This window comes from Chelonia mydas, chromosome 3 (assembly GCF_015237465.2).
Source record: "Chelonia mydas isolate rCheMyd1 chromosome 3, rCheMyd1.pri.v2, whole genome shotgun sequence".
NCBI classification, from domain to species: domain Eukaryota; kingdom Metazoa; phylum Chordata; order Testudines; family Cheloniidae; genus Chelonia; species Chelonia mydas.
In genome coordinates this window covers 153,704,308-153,732,181 of record NC_057851.1, presented here as the reverse complement: position 1 = coordinate 153,732,181, position 27,874 = coordinate 153,704,308, and the positions used below count along the sequence as shown (strand labels likewise).

The following is a 27,874-nucleotide window of genomic DNA, read 5'->3' as shown; positions in this document are numbered from 1 at the left end:
ATGTTGAGCCTGCTGGTCTCAGACAGTGTTGCAGATACTGTGTTCTGTGGAAGCCACATTCACAAAAGTGAATACACGAAGAAAGGAGGTTTTCCTTTTTTGCTGAAAAAGAGAAGTAAATTACCTTGAATTATAATAAAACTTGATCTTCCATTTCCCTGCCTCATTTAAGTGAGGAACACAAAGCATTGAGACAAAAAATGTCTCAGACATTCTGAATGTCATTTATGCATCTTACTTCAAACCTGCGTTTTGCTGATAGAAGACTTTTGATAAAGTTAATGCCCTAAATTCTCTCCCACTACTTCACATGGTGCAAAGTGGCTTGTCCCTAACTCAGCATAGGAGAGAAACTAAGGCAATATTTGCAAACTTGAATGTCATGATAATGAGCAGCTCCTCCTCACTTCTCTATGGGAGGAAAGCTCCATCTGATATTACTCTTTTTTCCTTTACCAGGACATGATCCTTTTATCAATTCAGCTTTGTTAAATGTTCTTCGCCAGGAGATTGACCGATTTAATCATTTATTGTCTATAATAACCATATCATTGCATTCACTTCAACAAGTTATGAAAGGAGAGATTATCTTCACCACAAGGTTAGAAGACCTTTATAACTCAGTTTTGAAGTCCAAGGTGCCTGAGTTCTGGCAGGTAAGATTAAAGCCTCTTTGTTTACATGTGCAGGTATAGATAGATCAATAGATCAATTGATGGATCTTAAGCACTGAGGGACTCTTCCAAACAGGCTTTTAGTAGAGGATGATTCAATTCAGGAAGCGCCCTAGAATGAGGGAGGGAATTTTTAGTCTAAAATTGTGGCCCTTTTTTTAAACCAAAAAATTGTGTGAAATTTTTTCACTTTTTTCTTTTTCCTTTCTACCACTGAATGCAATATAATGACTCATGGCTAAGAAGTCTTTTTATTTTATTTTTGAGTGTTTGCTGTTTGTAAGCGGGGGGAGTGTTGGTTTTGTCTTTGTTTTGTGGTTGGTTGGCTGTTTTTTGGAAAAGTCACAAAGTGACCAAAGAATGAACCTCTCTATCTCTGCCACTGTAACTTTGCAACAATTGGAGAAAGTTTAAAAAGTGACATTTACTAGTTTCATTTTCCCTTTTGTCACTTCATAAGTTTTCCAAAGTTGAGGCAGCTTTGAAAAGGCAGAATGGAGAAAGGATATGGAAAAAGAAAAGTCCAATTAAAAATCTTGATGTCATTCATTTTATTGCACTGACTAGCATAAAGGGAAAAGGGAATGGGGAATTGAAATTTCAAAAATATTTTGCAAAAAAGTTTGAAAACAAATAAATTGTTCCACTTTTAAATCCTGGGAAATGAAAAAAATTCCAATTTTTTTGCAAAGTTGATCTGGTTTTTGAACCTTCAGTGACATAACTGATCTTTTCACATATGTGTGTTGAGCACAAAGAAAGCATGGTGATATAATCACAGTACAAATGCTTAGACAGATTGATCTAATGTGACACTTTGGTTTTTGAGGAAACCCCTATTACAAGTGTGTTTTGGAAAAGCTATGCATTTCTGTTTTTGTTTTCTTTTTGAGCAAGTGTTTTCTGAATTTTAGTATTTTGTCAGATTTTGACTCTTATTTAATTTGACACTTTGGAAAGTCCATAGAGTGACATCCGTTACAGGAGATTAAAGGGCATTTCATAGTGAGCACTATCAAAAGTCTGAGAGTTGTTTCTGAGTGTTCTTTCAAAGGCTTTTAATCTACAATTTGTCCCTTTCTACCTCTCATGCGCTGATTCCCTTCTGCAGACTCACTGATAACAGTTCCAGTTTATAAACTGGCTGTATTTGATATTGTAGTGGTATTTAATGAGATTCTGCTTTTCTGTCATTTGCAACAGCTACATTCCTATATGTCAAATAAGTCTTTGGGATCATGGATTGATGACCTTATTCTACGAGTGAATTTCTTTGCAACCTGGGCAAACCATGTCATCACCTATATACAGTTAAGGTAAAGTGAAACATGAAAAAATAAATAGTAGAGGTAAAGGAGAAAACCGTAATCAAATTAAAATTCTAGCTGGAACTCTAAACCAAATACTTCGGGTGACATGGACCCCCCACCAGCTCTCCTCCTGAGAACCCCCTAGGATAGGAGGCATGACTGGGGATATGAGGAGTGTGTCAGGGTTGGGCCACAGCATGTAGTGCTATGAAGATTCTGGGTAGTGCTGCTGCCATAGGGCAGCTCAGAGAAGCTAACATAATTTAGATAGGCCCCCCCACTCTCTAGAGCTGCCTTGATTCACAAAGGCACAAAAGGTGGTTATGCTGTATTATGAATTATTATTTGTGTTATCGTAGTGCCTAGGAGCTAAAGTCATGGGCCAGAACCCCATTGTGATAGGTACTGTGCAAACACAACAAAAAGACAGTCCATACCCCAAAGAGCATACAGTCTAAGACAAGAGATAACAGATGGATACAGATAAACTGAAGGGGGGAGTACAAGGAAAATATGAGATAATATCGGTCAGCATGATAGGCTGTAGTCTCAGCACAGCTGTTGTCAATTTTTTTGTAGACCTCATGGCAAAGGAGAGTTTTAAGTAGGGTTTAGAAGGATAGAGAATTAGTTTTGCAAATGTTTATGGGAGCTTTTCCCAGGAGTGGGGGGCAGTATGAGAGAAAGCACAAAGGTGCTTGTTTGAAAATTTAACAAGTGGGCAATGGAGGTTGACATTATGGACCTATCACAGGCAGGAATTGACCTTTCGATACTGAATGAGATGATAGGGTGGGGATAGGTTGGGAAGGCCCTTGAAAGTGAAGACAAGTAGCTTATGTTTCATACAACAGAGACGAAGGAGCCAGTAGAGTAGTGGTGGGTAAACTGCAGCCCATGGGCTGCATGCGGCCCATCAGGGTAATCCGCTGGCAGGCCGCAAGACAGTTTGTTTACATTGACTGTCTGCAGCTGCAAGTGGTCGCGGCTAGTATTCCCAACCAATGGGAGCTGCAGGAAACGGCAGCCAGCATGTCCCTGAAGCCTGCACCACTTCCTGCAGCGCCCATTGGCCGGGAACGGCAAACCGCAGCCACTGGGAGCTGCGGGCAGCCTGTCAATGTAAACAAACTGTCTCTCGGCCTGCCAGCAGATTACACTGACAGGCCGCGTGCAGGCCGCAGGTTGCCCACCACTGCCGTAGAGAGATACAAAGAAAGGGGTGACATGCTAAGTGATGGGCTAAGAAAACTGTCTTTGCGGCAACATTCTGAATGGATATGAGCGGGACAAGTTTGTATTTGTCAAGGACAGAGAAAAGTATATTGCAGGTAATTGAGACATGAGATAATGAGAACCTTGATGAGAGTTTTATCTATGTGGATTGATAGAAAAGGCCATATCATAAAGAAGAGGACCAAAGACACACTCTGAGGAACCCCACCAGAAAGCTGATGGGGAGATGAGGAAGCTTGTCTGAAGAACATGCTGAAAGCATAATTAGAGAGGTAGGAGGAGAACCAGAAGAGGACAGAGTCACAGAAGTACAAGATTTTAAGAAGAGCATGGTTGCCTGTGGCGAAGGTGGCTGACAGGCTAAGGAGGTTGAGATTAGAGTATTGGATCTGAGCTTTGCTGAGAAGAGGTCATTAGAAATTTTGGTGAGAGCAGTTTCTGTTGAGTAGAAAGGGGCAGAAACCAGACTGGAGTACTTCTAGAATGGATTGGAGAAGAGTAACTGCAGACAGCAATTGTAAGCATTGTGTTCAGTGAACTTACAGATGAAAGAGAGAGAGGTTGGTAGTTGAAGAACCAAATGGGATTAAAGGTGAAGGTTTTTTAAAGATGGGAGAGACGAAAGCATTTTGAGGGGAAAGACCTAGAGAAGACTGAAAAGTAAAGGAGAACAGGCACCACACATAATCTCATGCAACTTGAGGAAGTGTATTAAAACAAGGAGAGACTCAAATTGTCAAGATGAGTAAAATAGTCCCTATTCAAGCAGAAATCAGACATCAGGAATGGTAACATACAAAATCCAGTAGGAGAATGCTTCAATCTTTCTGGACATTCTATAACAGATTTAAAAGTAGCTGTACTTGAACAAAAAAAACTTCAGAAACAGATTTCAAAGAGAAACAGCAGAACTAAAATTCATTTGCAAATTTAATACCATTAATTTGGGCTTGAATAGGGACTGGGAGTGGCTGGCTCATTACAAAAGCAGGTTTGCCTCTCCTGGAATTGACACCTCCTCATCTATTATTGGGAGTGGACTACACCCACCCTGATCAAATTGGCCCTGTCATCACTGGTTCTCCACTTGTGAAGTAACTCCCTTCTCTTCATGTGTCAGTATATAATGCCTGCATCTGTAATTTTCACTCCATGCATCTGAAGAAGTGGTTTTTTACCCACGAAAGCTTATGCCCAAATAAATCTGTTAGTCTTTAAGGTGCCACCGGACTCCTTGTTATTTTTATAGTGTGATTTATAATTAGGTTAAAAATCTAGGATAACGTAGAAAATATCTAAACAGAATCTATGTGTGTGGAAGTCTTCATACTAAACAACACAGAATGTTTTGAGCATTGTTTACATGTAAAGGTTTTTAAACTTTAGATATATCTTATTCTTTTTTAAAAAAAATTCTTATATGATCCATTTTGCTTGAAGAATGACCCTTACAAACAATTCTCTTTAACATCACAGCCAGTCAATACTTGGTTTGACCATGATTTTTTTTTAATTTTATTGAATGTTCACTGATGTTGAAAGGTGCTGGATTGCCAGCTCCAGAGAGTGAAGTCCTCTGTTTAGCTAGAGAACAGGTTCAGTATAGGCAGCAAAAATGCAAGCTTCTGACCCCCAGCTTTGTCTGCAAAAGTTCAGTCTCCCTTTCTATGCAATACATTGTCCCCCTGCTCAGACAAGTAGCAAGTGGTGGTAAGGATTTTGTGCTCTCTAGACACTTGTCCAGTACTGGACTGAGAGCACCATCTCATTTCATGTAAATAATAAATAGCCATTGCATTGTCATTTTAGACATGGGTAGTTAAATCCTCCTTGACTTTGTCACATGAGCAGCTATTTACCAATGAAATTATTCACATAAATAAGGAGAGCAAATTTTGGCTCCTACCTTATATAATATTTAAGATGAAAGGCTCTGGCGTCACTTTGAGGTAACTAGCTTTCTCTCCCATATGTGAATTGAATAGTGTTGTTTGAATAAAATACATTGTATCAGTCACAAGAGCTCACCAAAGCGCCAAATTTAATTCACAGTTGTCTGCTCCTAAATAGCATTGATTTAATAATATGATTTGCTCTGATCTTACTAGTTGCATTCAGACATTAATTTGCTAATTTTTATGTGTTTTAGCTAAAGATGTTTAGAAAATTTGCTAGGGAATTCATATGCCTTTAAGAATAATGATGAAGAAAGATTTTGTTTTCAAACAAGTGAGCTAGGGTTTGAGGGTTTTTTTGAGGGGGACTGAACATTAAAAAAACCTGCTTAAGCATTTATTACACTCTTTTAAAAAACAGGTATAACAGCTTAATGATGCTTCAGAAACAAGCCAAAACATCTGGGATCTCATTTTCATCACCGACTGGCGATAGGCCCAGCATATCCACCAACAGCATTCAGGGAAATCCCAGTCGCTTCTGGCTTTCAGGGTTTTTTTTCCCACAAGGTACACTAGTAAATAGGCAGTCATCAATAATGAATAGTGATTTGTAATTTTTTCTTCTCAAATCTTCTGCTCTCTCAGTCTTGGAACTGGGGGATGAGGGAGTTTCATGTCTTAGAGGCAGGCAACTGGTTCTTCCTTTTCAGGGCAATCTGTCTTCTGTTTTTGCAGAAAATCATACCAAAACTTGGGCTGTTTCCCAATCTATATTCAGTTAATACTTAGTTTTGATTTAATTTATATCTTCATTTTTGGCTGACCACCTAGTTTCAACGCTGCTCGCTTCATTAATGATTAAATCAGAAGACATTATTATTTTGGAAAAGATTGGCCAGTTGATGCTTCCTTAAATCTGCCTGGATTACACTGTTACTTTTCAGCAAAGATTATTTCAAAGGCAGTCCAAAGGCTGCGTGCATAATATAGATCATAAAAATAAGGCTGCAGATTATATAGCAATATTGGCTATCCCTGCGGATCCCCTTTCTGCATGTACTTTATATTTTTATGCGTCCAAAATGGTATTGCACAGCTTAGCCATATAACCTTTGTCATTTTTCATTTACTGATTAAATGATGACCGCTCATGGTGGCATCCAAAACTGAATTAACTGCCAACAAAAGTCAGGGCTATTTGGTTATTAAACTGTAGTATTATGGCACCAGCACTTTTTCTCACTGCATATTGCACCTGCGCCCCTCACACAAGTTGAAGTTTAAAATGACTGGAAAAAACATTGACTGTGGGAGGAAGGTTTAAGGGGTTGGAATAAATGCCCCTATTGGTTTTAAGAAATTGTTAATACATTATTTCCAAAGGCCTCATTATAAAAATGAACTGAACTTGGAACGGCTCAGTGTTGATACCTGCAATTTTTAGATGGAGTGTCTAGCATTATGTGACGTGTGTGTGTGTTGGGACTCTCGGGGAAAAAAATGCGGTGTGGGTCTTATGAGGATATCACAGTGAATAAACCTCTTAAGTTAAAACATCACGATTTAGTTCTACTCAGCAAATTCATTGTGTAAAAACTTAGGGCTAGATCCAAAAAGGGGGCCTTAGCATCAGCATTACAATGCCTAATGTTTAGGTGTCCTCTGCCACCTAGTGGCAGCTGCATAAGGCAACCAGTCATAAGACTATGAATCTGTCACGGAGCCTGTGACTTTATGAGAGCTCCACGACTTCAGTTCAGCCCTGGGCGGTGGAGCTCCAGCTTCAGCACTGCATGAACAGGACTTAAACAGCTCTGTGTATGCCCACTGGCAGAAATTTAGATGCCAAGAGGACTTTACATGCCTATAGAGTTAGGCAGCAGGTGAACTGGGGTTTTGAGGCGCTAAATATTGATCTTAAAGTGGCAGTTAGGTGCATCTGGTGCATTGTGGCTTTGTCACTAAGTAAAAAGAGCTGATTCCAGATGTGTGCAGCTAAGAAGCTATGGGTTAGCTCCACAAAGGGGTTTAGGTGCCTAACTGCCACTTTAGGCCCTGACATTTAGGCACCACTGAGATGCTCAGAACCACCCCCTCGCCGCGTCTGCACACACACACGCTCAAAGTTTCTGCCAGCAGAGTTCCCAAGGCACCTAAAATTTGTGCTGATGGGCACAATCTGCCAAGCTGTTCATGCCCAAGCCCTGGTGGGATTCTCAAACTAGGCATTCCCCGGGCCCCAACAAACAACAGCTAGGAACAAGAATTTTCCTGTCTGGATGGTTTGTGCATGTCTGTATCCAACTTACTAGAGCACTCACCCACAATGAAATCTCCAATCTGCCTGAATCAGTGTAGCATTGAGAAAGGCACCTAAGCCAGGTCAGCCCTAAATCCAGGTATGGGTTCATGGCTGTGAAGCCCAAGCTGACACTAGGCCCTGCCTAAGTCCCAGTCCTCTCCTCAGTATTTCTTAGTGGCTAGCTTCCCTGTTTTGTATAGAGAGCCTGGATGGCCACCTTGGAGATGATGATTCAACACAGTGGCAGGGTCCTTAAAGATTAGGTATTGTGATGCCTCAAACCCTTTCTGCATTTAACCCAGATTACATTTTTGTTATTTTTTTACTCTTGCAGAGAGCACAGGTCTAGTACTGAGCTGGATTCTTTTCTGGATCATGTATTAACAACAAATTTTAATTGTTTAAAAAAAAAAAAAAAACCAAAAACCTTGACTTTCAAATTCAGGGCGGGGAGCGAAGGGAGCGAGAGACTCTACTTGTCACTACTGCATATTTACGTTACAGAGTAGCTTTAACTTGAAAGTCACTGAGAGATGGCACTCATGGAATGATATGCCAGTTTTCAGAGCATTTTGAGTTTGGGATGGCATAGCAAACGTGGGCCTCAGAGTAAACTCGGCTCTGGTCTTAACTACACTTACACTTTTGATACTAGGTTGGTTTGTATTTTATTCCTGCAGGGTTTCTTACTGCTGTGCTGCAGAACTATGCTCGTCAAAATGGAATCTCAGTGGATTCTCTAACTTTTGCCCATAGACTGCTTCCTACGATCCACGCTGAAGACTGCAACCTCAGAGACGTCAAGAGAAAACAAAATATAATACAAACTGCTTTTAAGGTAAGGGCCGTAACGGCAGCTAGAAGCCAAACTAAATGCAGCAGGGACCAAGGTCAGTTCTAAAACAGGGGTTTTTTAGACAGCCTTGCCTGCAGGCTATTGCTCATGCTCCGCCCCCTCCCCCCATATTTAAGTTGTCCTTGCTTTAAGTTGTTCCTAAACCACTAACATTATACCCATATTCATAAAACTTGAGTCAAACACCATGATGCTTTGAATATGTAGCGAACTAGAAAATACCACCCTGCCCTCTGTCCCATTTTGGTGGTTACAATTCATCAGCAGAAAATCAGAAGTAAAACTTTTTCATTTTTGTTTATTTCCAACTCATCCTTAGAAGATTGACTATTGCTAGTACCTATACAGAGAGGGCTTTCAGCAGGCAGAGTACAAGACTGAAAGGCTCTTAACCTCAGTATATACAGAACATGCCCACGGCTGCTCTGCTAGTAGGTCCCAGCTAGACCCTCACATTGAGGCCAGGCCAGCAATTAGGAGTGCATTTTTGACAGCAGACACCAACAAATTTTTGAGAATGGAAACGCAGCCATGAGAGACAGAAGTCAAGGAAATTAAGTGATAGCACCTCTTTACTGTCTTGGATAGAGGGGGCATAGATATCAGTATTTGGGGTTGTAAGTGGGTAAGGAGCAGTGAGTACTAGAGCAATATACTTTGCAATTTATTGAGAACAAGTCCACTCAAAGGGTTATGGTCTTATTTACTAAACCCTAAATTGGCAGCTCTAACAAGGTATTACCTTGAGGTAGGTAATCGCAGTTAACAGAATTAATCACAATTAATCACAGTTTAAATTGCTCTGTTAAACAATAGAATATCAACTGAAATTTATTAAATATTTTTGGATTTTTTCTACATTTTCAAATATTGATTTCAATTACAACACAGTATACAAAGTAGACAATGCTCACTTTATATTGTTATTTTTTATTACAAATATTTGCACTGTAAAAATGGCAAACAAAAGAAATGGTATTTTTCGATTCCCCTCTACTAGTATTGTAGTGCAATCTCTTTATCATGAAAGTGCAATTTACAAATGTAGATTTTTTTTTTTTGGTTACAGAAATGCACTCAGAAACAAAAGAATGTAGAGCCTCCTACAAGTCCACCAGTCCTACTTCTCATTCAGCAAATCGCTAAGGCAAACAAGTTTGTTTACATTTACGGGAGATAATGCTGCCCACTCTTAATTACGACACCTGAAAGTGAGAACAGGCGTTCGCATGGCACTTTTGTATCCGACATTGCAAGGTGTTTACGTGCCAGTGTGCTAAACATTCATATGCCCTTTCATGCTTCGGCCACCATTCCAGGGGACATATTTCCATGCTTGTTTTAAAAAAAAAATGGATTAATTAAATATGTAACTAATCTTCTGGGGGGAGAATTGTACGTCTCCTGCTCTGTTTTACTCGCATTCTGCCATATATTTCATATTATAGCAGTCTCAGATGATGACCCAGCACATGTTCATTTAAGAACATTTTCACTGAAGATTTGACAAAACACAAAGAAGGTACCAATGTGAGATTTCTAAAGATAGCTACAGCACTCGACCCAAGGTGTAAGAATCTGAAGTGCCTTCAAAATATGAGCGGGACGAGGTGTGGAGCATGCTTTCAGAAGGCTTAAAAGAGCAACACTCTGATTCAGAAAACTACAGAACCCAAACCATCAAAAAAGAAAATCAACCTTCTGCTGGTGGCATCTGACTCAGATGATGAACATGAGTCGGTCTGCACCGCTTTGGATGGTTATCGAGCATAACCAGTTATCAGCATGGACTCCTGTCCTCTTGAATGGTGGTTGAAGCATGAAGGGACGTATGAATCTTTAGTGCATCTGGTACATAAATATCTTGTGACACCGGCTACAATGCCATGCGAAGGCCTGTTCTCACTTTCAGGTGATATTGTGAACGGGCAACATTATCTCATGCAAACTTGTTTGTCTGAGCAATTGGCGCAACAAGTAGGACTGAGTGGACTTGTCGACTCTAAAGTTTTACATTGTTTTATTTGTGAATGGAGGTTTTTTTTGTATATAGTTTAACTTTTATGATAAAGAGATTGATCTACTGTCCTTGTATTAGGTGAATTGAAAAATAACTTTTTTTTTTTTTTTTTTTGGTTTTTTACACTGCAAATATTTGTAATTAAAAATAAATACAAAGTGAGCACTGTACACTTTGCTACATTTTCAAATATATTGACTTCACTTACAACACAGAATACAAACATCCAAAACTATTTAAATAAATGATTTATTGTTTAACAGTGCAATTAATTTTTTTAATCACTTGACAGCTCTACCCTGTAGTAATACCCTGGGGGCCCCCATTGTGATAGCACCGTGAAAACAAAGAGACAGTCCCTTCCCTGAAGACCTTACAGTCCCCATTAAAACAAGAATAAGCAGCTACCAAAACCACTAGTATGCTGTTACATAGAGTTGTTATGATTTGGAACTATCAAGCTGTGCACAAACACCCTGCTCCCCTCTGCTTTCACATAAATTAAAAAAATAACCATGGACTTCTTTCCTGCTTGAACTTGTTTTCCTTCTTCACACTGGACTATACCCACCGTGCCTGGATTTGGCATTCCAACTTCCTTTAATGGTGGGTATATTTTATGTTTAGAGTATGCCATCTTCAGGCTGCCAACCACCACGCAGCTGGAAAATTTTCACTGACTCTAGGTGTACAGGGGCCAGATGTACAAAAAGGGAGGTAAATTCCTTAGCAATAGTGTCTGTTACTTTATCCTTTACAAAAAGTTACTGTGATATGGAGTCTGACCTTTAAAATGAGAGTACTGAAGACTAATTTGTCCCTTTTAGCATGTGATGTCTCATTAAATGACAGGTGCCTGAACATTACCAATAAATGTAAAAACACTTCATGACTGATGTTCTTTAATAAGTCTTTACCAGCATCCTTAAGGATGCTGAAAAACAAAGTCTTGTTCTCTACCTCACGATATATAATCCAAGTATTCGTCTCTCTCTCTCTCTCTCTAATCATAGGGATCTTCCCCACCTGAAAATGGTGTTCTAGTTTTTGGTTTATATATAGATGGTGCACGATGGAGCCCTACAACACATGTGCTGGAAGAACCCTTTCTTCATGACAGATTTTATCCACTCCCTGAAATAGTGTTTTTACCACAGCAGGTGAGAGCTAACTTCAGATGTAGGTTTTGCCATCTGTTAGCATAAAAGTCATATTTGTTTGTAGATGGCATAGCCATCACTTTGGGCTGCCCATGGAAATACCAATGGCCTCTTCCTGTAGTTCTTACTTGGGCAAGATGCACTGTGCTGAGTGGAAATTGTGTATGAATAAGAATTGGAGCTGATCCCTGAGTCAGCTAAGGAAAAGGCAAGATTTAGTTTCTAATGTAGTGAAAATAGGACTAGATCCCCTAACCAAAAATTGTTGGGGTACATTTTCATTTGGTTTAACTATGTACCTGGTATTAAACAATCCTGTTGTGTCTGGATTATTTTTAGATTATCCAAGCAAGGCACACATGTCCAGATGAGGAACAAAGAGAACTAATGCATTATGAATGTCCACTTTATCGGACTCCTCAAAGAGCTGGAATATTGTTATCTACAGGTCTGTCCACTAACTTCATAACAACAGTCAGTCTACCAACCATGAGAACTTCCAGTCACTGGGTTACAAGAGGGGTTGCAATGCTGTGCCAACTGGATGACTGATAAATTGGAAGAAGAGAAAAAAAATACCACCATTTATTGTTCATGAAACCACATCTTATCTGCTGTACAACTAAGACTGGGGAGTGTAGTGGTTTCAAAAGCATTAGGACTAATAGCAGTCAGACAGCTAGTTGCTGTACAAATACTATCAAGATAACGTACCTTCCACACTCCTTGGGTTAAATAAATCTTATTTAAAAATCTGTAGTTTGATGTACAACATATACTTTCCTCCTGCTTTGGTTTTATCCATTCACTTACCTCCCTGGTATCTGATTATTCATCTGAAGTAGTGTGTTTAAATTCTGTAACTACGCACCATCTCTCTATAGGCTTGACAGAAAAGTAGAGCATTCTAAGTAGCACTGTGATTTAAGTTTAAAGAACACAGTTGTTAACCGATCCAATGAGAAGACCTTTTAGATAGTATTAAAACTGCATTCCTCACTTCCATCCATGGTAATTTAATTATTTTACCAAAGTGTGGCAGCTAGCATGGAGTTATCAGAGCCCACTTCAAAATGACAGGGATAATCTTCGTGTTATAACTGATTAGAAACTACTACTTCAGTTGCTCTTGTGCATTCCAGTTTTGCCAGGTTTAAAAAGAGCAGCCAGATTATATTTACCACTGATCTGGTATGAAGATCTTTTTCACTTCAACAAAATGTATATGAATATTAATGTACATTTTAGCCTCTGCACCATCACGAGATAAAGACTGCAAATAGAATTTAGTTACTTATACTGATGATGCACAAAAATTAAAACTTTGTCCCAACATATATTAAGAGTACATGTAAACCTAACACTGCTCCCCACCCCAAAGCACACAGGAGGAGACAGAATTAGGTACCAGATTCTTCTTACCCAACAGCAGGCTGACCAACATTCAAGGGCTGGGCCTCTTGTCTTCTCTTGCAAGGACATCTTACCATTGCAGAGAAAATTAAAGGCACTATTTCATGGACAACCTCCCCATTATGTTAGAAAAATCTCATTCCCACCCCTACATAAAACAGCACAGCATTAGCCGGGGCTGGGTGAGATTAACCAAGCAAACTAATGTGGTAGGTGCCTCTCACAGTGTGAAGATACATTTGTAACAAGTGTGGGTTACTCCTGATTAAACCAAAAATGTGAAGAGGACTGTTTAAATAACTTTGCTTAAAACGTCCAAAAACTTGCTGATAGAGGATAAGTGCTGCCATTAGTGAAGGCCAAGAAAATTTTTGCAAATAAAACATCTCATTTGAAATTTTGTTTCTCTTCAGGAATTATACAAATGAAGATTCAGCTGGTACGGTTTTCTTAAAAATGCAATTAAATAAGTGATCAAAATTTGCACTCTACCACTTTTAAAAACAATTTTATTTCAGTTTACAGGTTGGTTGTTTGTATAAAATTCTACTTAAGAATCAAATTTTACATCAAAAATATGAGCATACAGAACAAATTGCAGTTGATATATACCCATGTCTCTGAGGAACAGCATGCAGACTGTAGAAAGGTTGCTAGTTTATTTTTCAGTAGCATAATTTTAACCTCATTAAAAAGAGTGGTACTTGTAACCACATGTTTTTTCCAAGAATCAAAATATTTGGTGTTAAAATATTCTCTTTCCAACAGCAACCACATGGACCTGCTGAAGCTGTCATGATCATGTTGAACAAGTTATGCTATATTCACTAAAAGGACTCTCAGTGCATTTAAAAAAAAACAAACCCAAAACACTAGCTTTTCAATTATCACTATTTTTAAAACATCCAACTATTCAACATTTTTAAAATTTGTAGTTTGACAGAAACCCTGACTATGGAGTACCTAATTTCCCTCCACAGTGCAATTAAAATTCAAGACCAATGACTAACTAAATTTTAGTATCTGGAAAAAGCTACCAACTGAAAGACAAGCAGGATAAAACTAGTTCCCCAAGGTTCATTAATGCAAAATTACTTCAGCACTCTCTCAGCCTTATTAAAAATTACCCACTTAGTTAATCAAATAAAAATTAAACTTTTGCAGTGGGACAGAATTCCATTCTTGGGATATAAAGAACATAACTGACAGAAGCAGCTAAGAAATATACATGCTAGTTAAAAAAAGTCAAATATATACAAAAATATATTAGAATGTGACAAAGATTCACATAAAAATTGATTTAAATAGAAATATTGAAAAAACTTAGCTATTTGCAACAGTATAAAAGGCAAAACCTACATTTGAGGTAGTAGTAATGCCAGATTCACAAACTTTGGATTGAATATATTTTCTACATTTTCATAGCAAATTTGTCAACAATATTTAAATGAACACTTCAATTAATTTTTGAGACAATCAATACATTACTTTACAAAATTCTTAAGAACATTTTTTTAAAAAAAATACTGGAAATGGTTTTAGTTTCTCCCTATTCCTAAAAAAGCTATTGTATCTCACATTCTCAAACACTGTACAGCAAAAACGTGAAGGTTTTATAATACAGTCAATGGATCCTATGGTACATTAAGAGCTATTTTACAAAATTCAGAGCAAACACACTATAGCTATTTTACTTCAGAGTGTGTACTACACACCACACCTTATAATACCTTCCATTTATCACTGAATGCAGGACTATGGTTTTTAGCTCCTCACCGCTGGGAACCAGCAAGCGATCGAAGAAAAATGAGCTGGATGGAAATCTTATTCCCTTAATATAACAAAAACATACATCACATCACAGTGCTCAATTAAATGAACTTTTTCTAAAAAATATAAACTCAGTAGATTAAAGTTTAACTTGAAAAATTGGGTAATCATGAGTAAAAAGAAACTTACAAAACCTTACAATTTTGATTGGGTAGTAAACCCCAAAACCTTACACCCTACAGTTGTTGTTTTTTGTTTGGGGGGGGGGGGGGGGAAGGGGAGCACATTTTTTCAGGGGTAATACTGAAAGTCAGTTAAGTATGTGAGTTATATGAACTGTCTATTTGCTTATCTTTTACTTATTCATACATCACAAGGTAACTGGTTTATTCTAATTGAACACACTGTGTAGCTTAAAATGACTAGCTGGTAAATATTTGGAGAAATTATGTCTAATAATCATATTTGTTTGTTCACTACATCGTTTGATCACATCTTTAAGAAAAGCCTAAAAATTAAACAAAAAGACCAAGTGCAAAGGTATGGGGCACGTTTTTATTTGCAAAGAATCTAGAACTGCAGACTTAGTTTGCAACCCAAGTTCCTGGAGTACCTTAGTAGATGTAAGGAAATATACGGTATGGTACACGTTGACAGTATCTTTCCCATGCCAGGCCATATTTTTTCTTACACTGATGTTCATCACGAGCTTCTCGATGAATAAGCAAGCAGGTGAAATAAATCATGTAGAAATATGGCAAAATATGATTAAAACCTGTAGAACACAGTTGGAAAGTCATTGTACATATAGCAAAACTCAGAAAAATATGCTGGTATTCAGAGTTAGAGTAAAAACCTTGAAATACAAGTCATGATACAGGTATCGGGTTCCAACCATACGGTCAAACATTATACAAAACACAACATCTTATCTATACCGAACTGTATGGCATGTGCCTGCTCTGGCCTGTGAGCATCTTCAAAGAGATTGCATCTATTTGTACAGCGCTGAACACCTTGTTAGCTAGCGCTCAATAATAGGATATACCAAGACTGCTATGGCATATTTTGCAGGCAGTTTTGTCTATACTACAGACTAACAGTTTGCTTTTGGAGGACAGGTACAAGGAAGAAGGCATGTTTTAGTTTTGTAAACCTGCTCTCTCTGTTTTATGTACACGTGACAAGTTTTACAATGCTTAAAGTGAGTAATTTTGCACTAAAGCTCACAAATGCACACTTCCTGTAGACTAAAGCAAAAGGGAGATTCAGGCAGAAAAATGCATTGGGAGAACATTATAGTATTGTGAGATGCATAAAAAAGCAAGGAAATGCAAAGGTGAAGTATCCTCCCTGCCTAGATCTCCAAATTTAAGATAAGAAAGACTGCTGACAGTGCTCTTTAGGTGAGCTTCACTATAGTCAAAATATTTAAAAGCTGAAATAATTTATATTTGAAGCTAAATGTTGAATTTCCATACTTTCTGAAGTTTGGATTTTTTTTTAACTGAAACATTTTTAATAGTGGAAGATTTGCTCAATTTTAGCTGCATCCTAATTCTAACGCATAACCTTTGGAGTTTAAAAAAATAATGCTCAGCTACAGGAGTTCAACACACAGCCCCCTTCATGTGTGTTTGCTCTCACATCAATTCATTTGGATGTACTCTGTTTTGAGATCCTGCCCGTATCTGGTGATGCCTGTCCCTAAGCAGCGGGAAACACTGCCTACTGAAGAAGTGCTTCCTCTAGCTCCATTTGTAAAAATCATAGCCCAGCTGGCAGCCCCAGGACAAACAAATGAAGAAGGGGCTCACCAGTCAGCCATCCCCAGAAGAGCATAGGGAGAGCAGGAGGAGTCAGAAGTTTATCCAAAAACTAAACTTGGTTCAAAGGGGTTATATAGTGGGACACCAGATGTCAAATCAGGCTTACGCCACTGAATTTAACTTTCTGTTAATTACAGGCAGTCTAGCGTCTTAAATAATCATTGGCAAATTAGAAAATGGAAGTCAGTTGCCAAAACACATGCACAAATTTTTAATACCAAGCACTTTAGTTTCAGGATCTTACCACATGGTAGGGACCAAGCCAGAGCCATGATAATATCACCTAGATAGTTAGGATGACGAACCAAGCCCCACCAGCCTGTGACTAGAAGACTTTTTCCAGCTGCAGTGGGAATACATTTCAAGTCTGCGTACAGAAAGTAGCATATAAAATAACGTTTAAAATGTGCATGTAAAGAGTACATAATTGAGAGATATTGTATGGATAGTAGTAAAAAATTGAACATTAAGTTAGCCAAAAGATACTTACGAGCCAATTTGGGATCGTTTGGATTCCTCCGAAATGCATTTTTCTGTGAGTTTGCACCACGGAAAATGTAATACCCAAAGACTAAAATAAAGAAAATAATTATTTTCATTTCATAATTGCAATAGGTTTCAGTAAACTTTTCTATCATCAAAATATCCTCTTGTGCAATCAGAAGATTTCATTAGGCACGTAGTTATAATTACCCAGCTCTCAAGAATCACTCACTAATGGAACTGAAATATTATAAAGAAAACTTGGGTTTCAAATATTAATATATGTTTCATATTGTATCTGAAGACATATATATAAGTATAGGATTTTGGAGAATCCTTACCAAGAACTTTGCCTTTTTACAAGTTTTATTTTTAAACATGATGCCGGGTTTTACATTTCTATTAAATAACCCACAACAGCAACTGTGTATTCCTCAGCAATACACCTATTTTGGGAAAATACATGCCCAATATACCACTGCAAGTAGATGTACATCCAAAAGGCCACAACATTTCATGGTTGCCTCCTTTTTTATTACTCTCCTCATATATACTACTACTAGTCTTACCATGTTTAATTGCCCACTCTCCCCAGCATCTCCCACAATTCTGATATTTATGGACTATTCCCCTCTTGCCTGCAGTTCAAACTGTTGCCTAGATTGTGCTAGCCACACCCCTTTTTCCAGCCTGCTGCCAGATCTTCTGCCTCCACAGAAGCAAAGTGACAGTTCAGTGTTATGAAGGTTGAAGAAGCCGAAAGACTGTGGCTTATCATGGCTGCCTGCAAGCCGAATTCTGTTGCCCGGCCCTGCGTGTGTGATCTCTCACACCAAACTGGCAGGCCCTCAATATAAGAGGCGAAAGCACACGTGCTAGGTAATAGTAACAGCTTGGTTCAACGTGAAAGAGCCTACCCATTGTTCTCTAAAATATGTCTTTTTAAATACTACTCTCCCTTTTTTCCTCCCGCAGCTGCAAATGTTTCAATGCTCCCCCATCATCTCCATCCCAGAGGCTAGCGCAGATAAGGCGGCGAAAAAAACACACTCGCGATGAAATGTTCTCTGAGCTCATGCAGTATTCCCCCACTGAAAGAGCTCAGCAGAATGCGTGGAGGCAAACAATATCAGAGTCCAGGAAAACAGAAAATGAACACGAGGACAGCAGGGACGAGCGAGATGAGAGGTGGCGGGAGCAAGATGAGAGGTGGCAGGATACAATGCTGAGGCTACTGGAGGATCAAACCGATACGCTCCAGCATCTGGTGGAGCTGCAGGAAAGGCAGCAGGAGCACAGACTACACTGCAGCCCCTGTGTAACCATCTGCCCTCCTCCCCAAGTTCCATAGCCTCCTCACCCAGATGCCCAAGAACGCAGGGAGGAGGCCCCCTCTGGGCACCCAACCACTCCACCCCCAGAGGACTGCCCAAGCAACAGAAGGCTGGCATTCAATAAGTTTTGAAGTGCAGTGTGGCTTTGTCCTTCCCTCCTCCCCTCATCCACCACCCCACCTGGTGCTTCCCTCCTCCCCCAACCCTCCCGGGCTACCTTGGCAGTTATCCCCCTATTTGTGTGATGAATTAATAAAGAATGCATGACTTTGAAACAGTTACTTCATTGCCTCTGCAAGCAGTGATCGCTATCTTTGTCCATCCTCCTCACAAAGGTACCGGGGGAAAACCCTGGAACCAAAGATTGGGTGGAAAATCGAAAGGTGGGTCCACCACCTTTAAGAGCCCACTATGACAACAAACAAATATGCCTACATCCATTTCTGAATCTAGGAAGCAGAACTTCCCAGTTCTTAGAAGTATGATCTCTATCAACTACAGACAGCAGATAAGAGAGGCAGTTACTTCTTCAAACTAAAGGCTCCACCCCATCCCTTGTTCATCCAAACCCCCATCAACCACAAGTTGGTGTTAAAAAACTCACATTTTCTGGCCATAGAAGCAATAGAAAAAATTCCCTCAGAAGAAAGATTCTTAAAGACTATACTTCATTGTTCAGAAGCACACCGGAGGGGACTGTAGCTGTCCCAGAGCTATCCTGGATCTCAAGCAGCTCAACCAAGTGGATGAAAAAGAGATTCTGGATTGAGATCCTAGTGTCAACAGTAGCATCCCTGTCTCAAGGGGACTTCCTTGTTTCTGTGGATCTAGCGGATGTGTATCTCCACATTCCCATATGACCATGCCACCACAGACTGCTGAGATTTCCATACCAGTTCCAAACGCTTCTAATTTTTTAGCTTTTCATCCACCCCCTGGGTCTTTACCAAGATGCTGGTGGTAGTAATAACCAGGCTCCAGTCTCAGGGCTCTCACATGTCCTTATCCCTTCCTAGATGACATCTTGATCAGAGCTCTGATCCAAGCAGCAGCACATAATCCAACAATCCAGACACTAGATCTGCTTTGAGCACATGGATTTGTGTTAAACACCAAGAAGAGCTTCTTGATTCCCTCCCTTCACAAAGACAGTTTACCTGGGAGTGGAAAGATTTCTCTGGCAAAAGGTCTACTCATCACTAGACAGATTTGACTGGATCCAAAACTTGATATACCTTTTAGTAAAGTGTGCAGGCCAACCATAGCTCAATGTCTATAGTTACTGGTCCACCTAGTTTTATGTATAGGAATCACCTAATGAAGAAGGTGCCTTATCAGGTGCCTCCAGGCCTCTGCCCTGAAAGTATGGACCCACTCACCACAATGCATGCAAAATCAGGCACTGGTTCTGAACCAGGTGCTGAACTCTCTAAGATGGTGGACTATCCCATTCAACAGTGGTTCCCAACCACAGGTATGTGTACTTCTGGGGGTATGCAAAGGTCTTCCAGGGGGTACATCAACTCATCTACCTATTTGCCTAATTTTACAACAGCCCACATTAGGTGTCTAAGTCCCCCTTGTGAATCTAACACGAGTCTATTCTTTGCAGTAATTGCTAGCCAAAAAATATCCCCTCTTAAGCAACTCATTAGTTGCCCAGAATATGTTCAGGTTTTTTTAGTGTATGTAAACCTATAATACTTAATATGCCTGCTCAAGAACTATTGTAGTAATGGGGGTCTCACAATTTTTAACTTATGGTGGGGAACTGCTATTACTGTGGTGGGGAACTGAGACAGAGATTAAATGACTTGCCCAAGGCCACATAGGAAGTCTGTAGCAGAGAAGGGAAATGAACTCCGGCCCTCTTACGTGCCCTATCCCCAGGACCATCCTTCCTCTCTCAGCTAAGGAAATAAAGCATATTTTTGTAACTGTAAAAAATTTTCATGACTTACTATTCAGAATAATAATTGCAGAAGCAATAGGCCAGGAAATTTCACTAGGATGATTGACTAAATAGAAGGCTTGTAAACTGTAGACGAATGGAATCCATACCAAATCTCCAAATGCTAGCATGAACCCAAACCCATCGTGGGTAATGTCCATTGTAGTCAAGATAGCTTCCTAGAGAAATTAGGAAGGAAATTTACAATACGTAAAAAAAAGCATGAGTACATTAGTGTGTCACAATTTAACTAGATATGCAAGCAAAAGTTTAACATAGACTGACGGGAATGTTAGTTACCTCATTCCAAAGAGCATCCACCACATACAGAAGTTGGAAACTATTAACCAGGATCATTGACAAAGATGGCTCATTACGATCCTGTACCTTCATCTCAGCCAACAGCATTGCCAAGTTAATAACAACCTAAAAAGAGTCAGATCTCACTACAAATTTTGCACAAATTTAAAGGCACTTATTTCTACCATGTTATAGTTCATTTTTAAAAGCAGACTGTCTGGCAATTTAGACCCAAGATTTAGGTTACATTTATTTAAAAAAAAACCTACAAATTTTACAAAAAGATAACTCATTAGTAGCCATTGTTCAACAAAGTATAGCCTCTGCACAGTCACACTTTTAGAATGCTTAATACAAGCAATAAGAAAAGGAGGACTTGGGGCACCTTAGAGACTAACAAATTTATTTGAGCATAAGCTTTTGTGAGCTACAGCCAATGTGACAGAGCTGTAAAAACTGTTCTCATGAGATCTGTCACGACAGTTTTAATCATGTCTTCTAATACACAGCTGTTTTGCACATTTCCCCCTCTTTCAAACATATATTTCTTTACCACAATTAAAAGTTTTCATATTTAATAAGATCCAAGCAAGTGAAACAAAATGGTTAAAAGTACTCATACTCACCCAGCCAATTAAGCCTGGACGCAACTCACAGAAGTATTTGAGGTCAAAATTTCCAATGCGAGGGTTTAATTCACGTCCAATGAACAAGTCATAAACAAAGTTCCCTGCAAACAAAATGCACATGCTTCCAGTAATGGCTTTCTATCTGTTCCCCACCACCTTCCTCTGACACTTATAAAACAGCTATTACTTTATCTGTGGTTAAAAGTCATGCTGTAATGCTAAAATGTGAATTAAAAAAAGCTATAATGGAATTTTCCCTGAGAGCCCTCATATGGTAAAAACATAAGCTAAGTCTGCCTAATAATTGCTTGAGGAAATTTTTCATCTTTTATTCCTCCTTGAAGTTTGCCTCTTTCATAAATTCTGCTGTCAGGAGCTTGTGAAACTTCATTTTCTGTGGTTTCAGAGTAGCAGCCGTGTTAGTCTGTATTCACAAAAAGAAAAGAAGGGCTTGTGGCACCTTAGAGACTAACAAATTTATTTAAGCATAAGCTTTCGTGAGCTACAGCACCCGATGAACTGAGCTGTAGCTCACAAAAGCTTATGCTCAAATAAATTTGTTAGTCTCTAAGGTGCCACAAGTACTCCTTTTCTTGTTTCATTTTCTGTGACACAGTGACATCACAACCCCCATGCGCAAGTTACATACTAACTAATCTTAGCTGCTCCTACTCTTAAGTTCCCACCCCACCCCTCACTCTGTGCTGGACAGCAGCAATGTACCTTCAGCCAAGTACATGTAGCAGTTTTAATCAAGAAAATGAAACAATACGTAAGTGAATAAAGTGTGACTAATTTTTTTTTGGTGTGTGTGTGGGGGGGCTGGAAGTGGAGAAGAGATAATAGTATATGCATATGATAGAAGGCAGAATTCTTGTTAACTTTTGAAGATGGACAAGAAGGACAGAAATGGCTCAGTTGGCAGGTAGAAAAAAATCTTATATAGAAGAAACACAGAATACCATTTTTAAAAAGTCACCTTTTGAACATTAGAACTATACTTTTAGAAGCACAATTATCGAGACAATTTCTCATATTCCTTCTGTTCACTCCCAAGCACCAGCAAAAAGCCAGTAAGCTCAAGTTTTCAATAATTTTCTTGTTTCACTCATTCATTTTATCCGATAACTCCCCTTGCTAGTCATCATACTGCTATTCCATTAGAAGCAACACTGTCAGTTTAATGTTGTGTTATATACACACATTTCTGCAGTTAACCAGCAAGGTCTGAAGTCCTATCCCACCCATCCTGTTACAAGTAAAAGACAAAATTACTACTACAATAACTGTATGTTTAGGAAAAAAATCTACTTTTATTTGTACATTTGGTAAATTTGTGCATAGTCAATCTTTTCCCCCCAATTTATCACTGATCCTACAAAAACCTGATGCATATGCTTAACTTTGCATAAATGAGTAGTACCATCACTGGAGCCAAACTATCCTTCCAAAAACTAAGTTAAACTACTAGATTTTAAAAAGGATGCAGCCAAGTAAAAAAACAACAACAAAAAAAACAGAGTTAAAATAATACGTTGAAATTCTCCTCTACCCCTACTTCCCACTGCCAATGTTTCTAGTTTTTCAGTCAATCATTTTCTCCCTGCTCCTCCCCACAAGCTGTTGTTGGAAAGCTTTCAACAAACAGGGGAAAATGTAAAAGTGACTATACAGAAGACTACCAAATGCTGAAAATTGAAAAAGAAAAATAAATTTTCCTCTCATCTCTAAGGACAAGGCTACATAAAATACTTCAAATAATGCTTCTGAGTTCATTATGCAAAAAAAGGCAACTAAATTTGAGGTGCTATGCAGCATCTGTATCTTTATTAAAAAACATTCAACTTGCAATATAAATATGAGAACAGTAAAACATCTAATTATTAGCCAGACCATTATGGCAATTATCCTAAAATGTACTTAAGATTTGACTTAGCAAAGACTTGTTCGTACAATGAAAGTGTAATAAAACAGAAGGGAGAAAAGGTTTGAAATATTACTCACACACTTACCAGAATTTCCACCAGGAGACAGTTCTTCCTTAGGTGCTTTCAGGGACCGGGCATAGAGATAAATGCTCAACAACACAGAAAAAATTGCAGCAGAGACTGCAAATTGCAGGAAATGGTCATATAAATAATGAAGCTCAATTTCAAAATATAAAGAATTTCCAACAGCGGCAGCAGTCAGGACAAAAGCATAAAATCCTTTAAAAAAGACAAACAAACAAAAGTTAACAAATAAGCCAAGTCAGAAGACATAACTTTTAGTATAGCAATCATTCATTAAATTTTTGCATGATTTTGTGAAGTTTTGAAAAATAAAATTTAAAGATACCTACAATGACATAATTATCTAATTTTTTAATCATGTGTATAGATGTGCCCCAGTTCAGCTAAGCATTTAGCAGAATCAGGGCTTCCATGTACAGGAGGGGTGGCCAACCTGAGCCTGAGAAGGAGCCACAGTAATACGTCAGCCAAGAGCCACAGTAATACGTCAGCAGCCCACGCATCAGCTCCTGCCCCAGCGCCTCCCGCACACCGGCAGCCCCGCCAATCAGTGCCTCGCTCTCCCTCCCCGCAACTCCCAATCAGCTGTTTTGTGGCGTGCAGGAGGCTCGCGGGTGAGGAGAGCACGCGAGGTCATAGCAGGCTCAGAGGAGGGGTGGAAGAGGTGGAGTGGGGACAGGGCATGTGGCAGAGCCAGGGGTTGAGCAGTGAACACCCCCTCGCACACTGGAAAGTTGGCGCCTGTAGCTCCAGCCCCCAAGTCGGTGCCTTTACAAGGAGCCGCATATTAACTTCTGAAGAGCCGCATGTGCCTCCGGAGCCACAGGTTGACCACCCCTGATGTATAGGCATAGCAACATGCATGTAACAGGCCAAGCAGAGGTCATGCTGGCTGGAAGAAGAAAAGATTTTTTAGGAGTTTTCAGCCACAGTCTCCTCTGGTTGAAGGTCCATACCCACAACTGATCAAGCCAGTGTGCAGTTTAGAACTGACCCTGGATTCCAGGTTTATGCTAAGCTCTCAACATAGCAATGTCTATGAGCAATGAATTCTACCACCTCCAGCTGGCTAGGGTCGCATAATGACTTGGTTTTCAGCAACACACAACAGGACTACAGCAATACACTCTACCTGGCCTACAGTTAATACAAAATGCAGCAGCCCCCCTCCTCAGCAGCATAGGTTTGATGTGCTTGAGGGTAACCTATCTATTCACTTCACTGGCTCACCATAGAATATTGCATCAAGTTCAAGACTTCAGTACTTTTCTTCAAGACAAGTAATAATCTGGGCCTGGATTATCAAACAGGTCACCTAAAGCTCCAGGACAAGGACCACCATCTACAGCTATGATCCTCTGGCAACATATCCACCACAGGGCTAAAAGCTCAGTTGTGTAGGAGATAAAAATCTTTTGGGAGATCCAGGAATGTGCTCTCCCACAGAAACTAAACCAAACCACAGGCTTTGCTGCGTTCCATCCCACATGCGCACACATACCTCTTCAATCTAAACTTCATAATAAAAAGCACACAGATCATCACACACACACACTTGAATGTCTTTTTTTTTTTTATTATTTTCCACTAAGGAAAAATAAAAACAAAAAGATAAGCACCACAGAACAGATGCTAGTTACATGCAGTGTTGTTTTAGCCATGTCAGTCCCAGCATATGTAGCCATGTCGATCCCAAGATATTTGATATTTTTTGTATGTATAAAAATAGCCTGGGATCGACGTGGTTACAACACTAGTTGACATTTACTAGACCTGTCTCAACTTCTTAAAGCAGTACTGAAAGGTGCTCAATACATGATGATGGTGCAGTATAAGAACCTGAACAGAAAAGGTAGAGGTTTGGACATCAGTGTTGTTTTCTCAACAGTAAGAAAAACTTTTTCGTGAGCAACTGTCTTATTGCAGTGTGTTGTGTTGCTCAGCACAAGAGGATCTTCTGAACACTACTCTACGGTGTTAAGGGGACAGAGTGCTGAAGCACGCAGAGCTGCCCAGCAGAAACATGGGAGGGCCCTTTTGAAGCACTTCTTGTCCTTGGAGGGACAGGGGATGTGAAAGCATTGAGGAGAATGGGGCCAGAGTTGGGTTAAGAGATCCTATAGGATGAACTGCTTATTTGAAGTGGAAAGGTGAGTGCAAGAACTTGAGCTCTAAACATTGCATGCCAGGTAAGAAAGCAGGCAGGAACAGACTTGTTACCTGAAGCCCAAGATAGAGGGGAGCCAGAGTCCCTTGTCTGCTGCAACTGCCACAGGCCTTGGTGTAAGAGTCATAGCTGGGCTTGGGGGTGGTAGGACCCTGTGATCATTCACTCTGCTGGATAAGTTTGAATAATGGAAGGGAAACCTTTGGTCCAGAAAGAGTAAATAGCGACAAAGGAGAGAGTGCACAGAATACCTACTCTCCATATGTATTTTTGTATGGCTATTCTATTTTCAAAGTTTTGCTCTATTATTGTCCGAGCTTGTGAGGGCATGCACTCAACTCGATAACATTCCTCTATCTCTTTAAACACATTAACTTTTGAATGCCAAATTGAGTTAATTCTAAAATATCAGGGTATATTCTGGGCATCAGTAGCCAGAACCTTATTGATTTAGGGAAAATTGGAAAACCAAGAGAGGGGGAAAAGGGAGGACACACCTCTATTCTCTGTTTAGCAGACCAACTGCTTCAAGCACCTGTGCAATTATCTGTAGATCAAATAACTGGTTGATAGCACTCAATAATGCTTTCCAGCACAATACTGCTAATTCAGCTATGCCCATCTTCCCAACAGAGTTTAATGTATGACACGCTGAATAACTTCCCTCCAGACAGAAAAATTACAAATAATAATGATGGAAGGACAGAGGGCATGCATACAGCCCCAGCATGAGGGGAGATTAAGGGACTCTGGTATGGGGGAGTAATGGAGCAAACAGAACCTCTGAGCCAGGAGACTGGCAGTCTCCCTGGCATATGGCAGAATGGGGAATGGACAACACACAGCCCCCAGCATTAAGGAAGGGGTAAGGAAGGGCATTGTAGGGAGTTATAGGGAGCGCGTAAGGAGTGCCTGAAATGGAAGGGTATAGATGGGTGGCACACAGGGACCTTGTGGGGGGAATGGAGGGAAGCAATGAGCCCGACTGTGTAATGTGCACATCCTTCAAAAGCTGCAAACTGCACAACTCCATAGTATTTATGAAGGGATCACCAAGAGAAGTTACTTGAGCTACAAACTGCTCAATATACTGAGCATCTTGGAGTTATCGGAACAAAAAAACCAAACACACACACAAAATTTTGTTTCTATGCACAAGGACAGATGCACCAAAAGAGTAGGTCTCCATAGCTATGCAATTACTTAGCAGCCTCCAAAGTATGCTAGGAAGTATAACAGACCAAGAAAGACAGGAGATAACATAGCCTTTCCTGTTTTTAGTTACATTAGGAGTGATTTTAAGGAAAATGTGAGCATGGACATGGAATCACCAAATGTAATAATACAAACTGACTTGAGTTAGCCCAATGATCACTTTATTCATGTTGCACAGCTACAAAAGACATTGGAGAATGTGTGCCCCCAACAAGCCAACATACAAAAGCAACACCACAAAGCAAAAAACATTCACAAAACATCTAACTTTTCCCCACTATTACTACACAATGTGCATTTTAATTAACCTGTGGCACTGAGTTAATTAAAACTGAGTGTCACAGATTAGACAAATTTCAAAGGAGACTATTGAACACACTTACCATTTATTCTGTATTGTAGTCTTCTTCCATTCAAAAGTGGCATTCCTTCTACAACCTTAGAAGAGAAAGGATAAAAGACTAGTTGATTTTTTTTAAAAACTTGATTCAAATAATTTCATTTGCCAAAATGACAGAAGTTCAGTCATGACAGTCAACTAGAGGCATGCCATCAACTTGAAAATCTTACTCCTTTCTAAAATTTTTGTACCTTCTGTAATAACTAGCAACAGCTGATAGATATCATTAAAAAATGAAAGCTAGCAAGTCTATTCTCTCCATCACTTAATTAGTTTACAGAAAGTATTGTCAAATGCAAAGCATAATGTCAGCTTCCCTTCAGTTAGCTTCCCATTTATTTTGTATTTTCCCACACAGAGCAGGGAGGGTCATTTAAAAAAGGGAAAATAAAATAGGAAAATGTGGTTTACAAGGGGAGTCAGGAGCAGGTTCAATACCTGAAACTACTTTTCACTCTTTTTTTTTTTTTTTTTTTAAATAGAGACAAGGTAGGTGAGGTAATTATCTTTTACTGGACCAACTTCTGTTCATGGAGGAGACAAACTTTTGAGCTACACAGAACTCTTCTTCAGGTCTGGGGAAGGTAACCAGAGACAGATTAAAGCATACTTAAGGGTTCACACACACAACCACAGAAATGTTGGGTAGGAAGGGACTGCAAGAAGTCATCAAGTCCCGTGCACACCACTGAGGCAACACTAAAGACTAAGTAAACCTAAAACATCTTTGACAGGTGTTGGTCCAAACAGTTTTTAAAAGCCTCCAAATGATGGGGATTCCACAAGCTCCCTTGGAAGCCTATTCCAGCACTTAACTACCTTTATAGTTAGGAAGTTTTTCCTAATATCTAACCTAAATCTTCCACTGCTGCAGATTAAGATGATTATTTCTTATCCTACCTTCAGTGGCCATGG

General features: G+C 39.5%; 2 protein-coding genes across 7 annotated transcripts in view; one reads left to right on the top strand and one right to left on the bottom strand.

The window, feature by feature from the left end:
- Positions 1–12,008, top strand: part of DNAH14 (dynein axonemal heavy chain 14) — a 514,964-nt gene extending 502,956 nt beyond the window's left edge. Inside the window, exons 82-87 of the mRNA XM_043543588.1 lie at positions 460–656; positions 1,878–1,990; positions 5,537–5,685; positions 8,101–8,258; positions 11,310–11,456; positions 11,796–12,008. Of these exons, the coding sequence (XP_043399523.1) occupies positions 460–656; positions 1,878–1,990; positions 5,537–5,685; positions 8,101–8,258; positions 11,310–11,456; positions 11,796–12,008 (977 nt within the window). The remainder of the gene's footprint in view (positions 1–459; positions 657–1,877; positions 1,991–5,536; positions 5,686–8,100; positions 8,259–11,309; positions 11,457–11,795) is intronic.
- Positions 12,009–13,361: 1,353 nt separating this feature from the next.
- Positions 13,362–27,874, bottom strand: part of LBR (lamin B receptor) — a 51,776-nt gene continuing 37,263 nt past the window's right edge. For 3 of the 6 annotated variants that reach the window (XM_043543592.1, XM_007071713.4, XM_043543590.1), the window contains exons 7-15: positions 26,943–26,997; positions 23,178–23,372; positions 21,163–21,266; positions 20,537–20,662; positions 20,247–20,415; positions 16,959–17,039; positions 16,713–16,835; positions 15,253–15,414; positions 13,362–14,700 (exon numbers count right to left, since the gene is read on the bottom strand). In XM_043543592.1, coding sequence (XP_043399527.1) covers positions 15,254–15,414; positions 16,713–16,835; positions 16,959–17,039; positions 20,247–20,415; positions 20,537–20,662; positions 21,163–21,266; positions 23,178–23,372; positions 26,943–26,997 — 1,014 coding nt within the window. In that variant the 3' untranslated portion in view covers positions 13,362–14,700; position 15,253. Of the gene's footprint in view, positions 15,415–16,712; positions 17,040–20,246; positions 20,416–20,536; positions 20,663–21,162; positions 21,267–23,177; positions 23,373–26,942; positions 26,998–27,874 lie in introns of all 6 variants that reach the window. The other 3 variants (XM_043543589.1, XM_043543591.1, XM_043543593.1) reach the window with 2 other exon arrangements.